Genomic DNA, 1515 nt, shown 5'->3' on the forward strand with positions numbered 1-1515 from the left:
AATTTATTATTTTTATTTTATGTGTATGAGTATATTGCCTGCATGTGTGTAAGTGCACCTATGTCATGCAATGCCCACAGAGGTCAGAAGGTATTACATCTCCTGGAACTGAAGTTATGTACGGTTGTTAGCCACCATGTGGGTGCTGGGAATCAAACCCTGGTCCTTTGCAAGACCAGTCAGTGCTCTTAACCACTGAGACATCTCTCCAGCCCCAAAACAAGATATTTTAAAAAGCAATAAAAATGAATAGCAGTTTTGCTGGCTCCTAGGGTTCAAGAGAGCATAGTAAACTATTCTTGTCATCAATCAATAGTTCCAGAGATTCCAAAGACTAGTGGAGCTGTCACTTTATGGAAGAATTTACAGTGACACTGAAGCCCTAATTCGAGCTTTCCCTATGTGATACGACATGACAATCCCAACATCAGAAAGCATACAAGGGCCTTCTCTGTCTTGGTTGCAGGAGAGAAGCAAACCTTTGACTAACCCATACAGAGACAGCCCAGTCAAATCTCAGGTTTTGAATGTTGCCGGACTCTTCCCAAACATCGACATTCCATACTGCCATCTAGATTACTCCAGAAAAGATACGGGTCTATCTGAGGTCGTCGAAAGGTCTCAGGAAGGTAGGCCTCATAGAGTCGGTTTGCCTTTCCATTCCCCATCTCTTGCATGCACTGCAGTGAAAGAATGTAGAAAGATGGTGTGTCAGATCAGGGAAATCCATTCATGTCACCCAATTCTCCCACAGTACAGCTGAAGAATCAAGTAGAGAGTAACAGAAACAAGATGTACATGTGTGTGTTCTCCTTTCCCAATTATTTGCCCCCACAGCTTATTATTTTAATGGAAAGATATCTATGACAAGATACATTTAATTCAGTAATAATTCATTGGAAAATCCAAGCTGTATAGTATCCATCAAATTTCTACTGGGCCAGCACTAATGGGCACTACAATTCTAACAATTGTTTTTTTTTCAGTTCTGGAGGTTGAACCCAGGACTTTGTACATGGTAGGTAAATATTCTACACTAAGCTACATTTCCCAGCCCTTCTAAGCTTATACTTTGAGTGCACCTGTGTCGTGCAATGCTGCAGAGGTCAGAAGAGAGCTTTGGATTCCTCTGGAATTGGAGTTAAGGACAGTTTGTAGCCACCATGTGGGTGCTGGGAATCGAACGTGGGTCCTCTGCAAGAGCAGTTAGTGCTCTTAACCACTGAGCCATCACTCCAACCCCTAAGTTTATACTTCTAACTAACTTATTTAGCTCTATATCAATAAGTGAATATTTCCTGTTAAGCATTTAAATAGACCCCTGTACTGGTTAGTTTTAACTGTCACCTAGATACAGCCTAGAATCACCTGGGCAGAGTGTCTCAATTGAGAAATTATCTAGATCAGGTTGGCCTATGGGCATGTCTGTGGGGGAGAAGATTGTCTTGATTGCTGACTGATGTACAAAAGACACAGCCCATTGTGGGTGGCAGCATTCCCTAGGCACTCAGGGGA

The 1515-nt window shown here is 42.2% G+C and overlaps 1 protein-coding gene across 1 annotated transcript in view; it reads right to left on the bottom strand.

Annotated features, from left to right (window-relative positions):
- LOC103751280 (stromal membrane-associated protein 2-like) overlaps nt 1–1515 on the bottom strand; it is a gene marked incomplete at its 5' end in the record, with an annotated part of 4891 nt that overhangs the window by 1723 nt on the left and 1653 nt on the right. Inside the window, one exon of the mRNA XM_008854671.3 lies at nt 595–680. Within this exon, the coding sequence (XP_008852893.2) occupies nt 595–680 (86 nt within the window). The remainder of the gene's footprint in view (nt 1–594; nt 681–1515) is intronic.

This window comes from Nannospalax galili, unplaced genomic scaffold, assembly GCF_000622305.1.
Source record: "Nannospalax galili isolate Female #2095 unplaced genomic scaffold, S.galili_v1.0 scaffold5707, whole genome shotgun sequence".
Taxonomy (NCBI): domain Eukaryota; kingdom Metazoa; phylum Chordata; class Mammalia; order Rodentia; family Spalacidae; genus Nannospalax; species Nannospalax galili.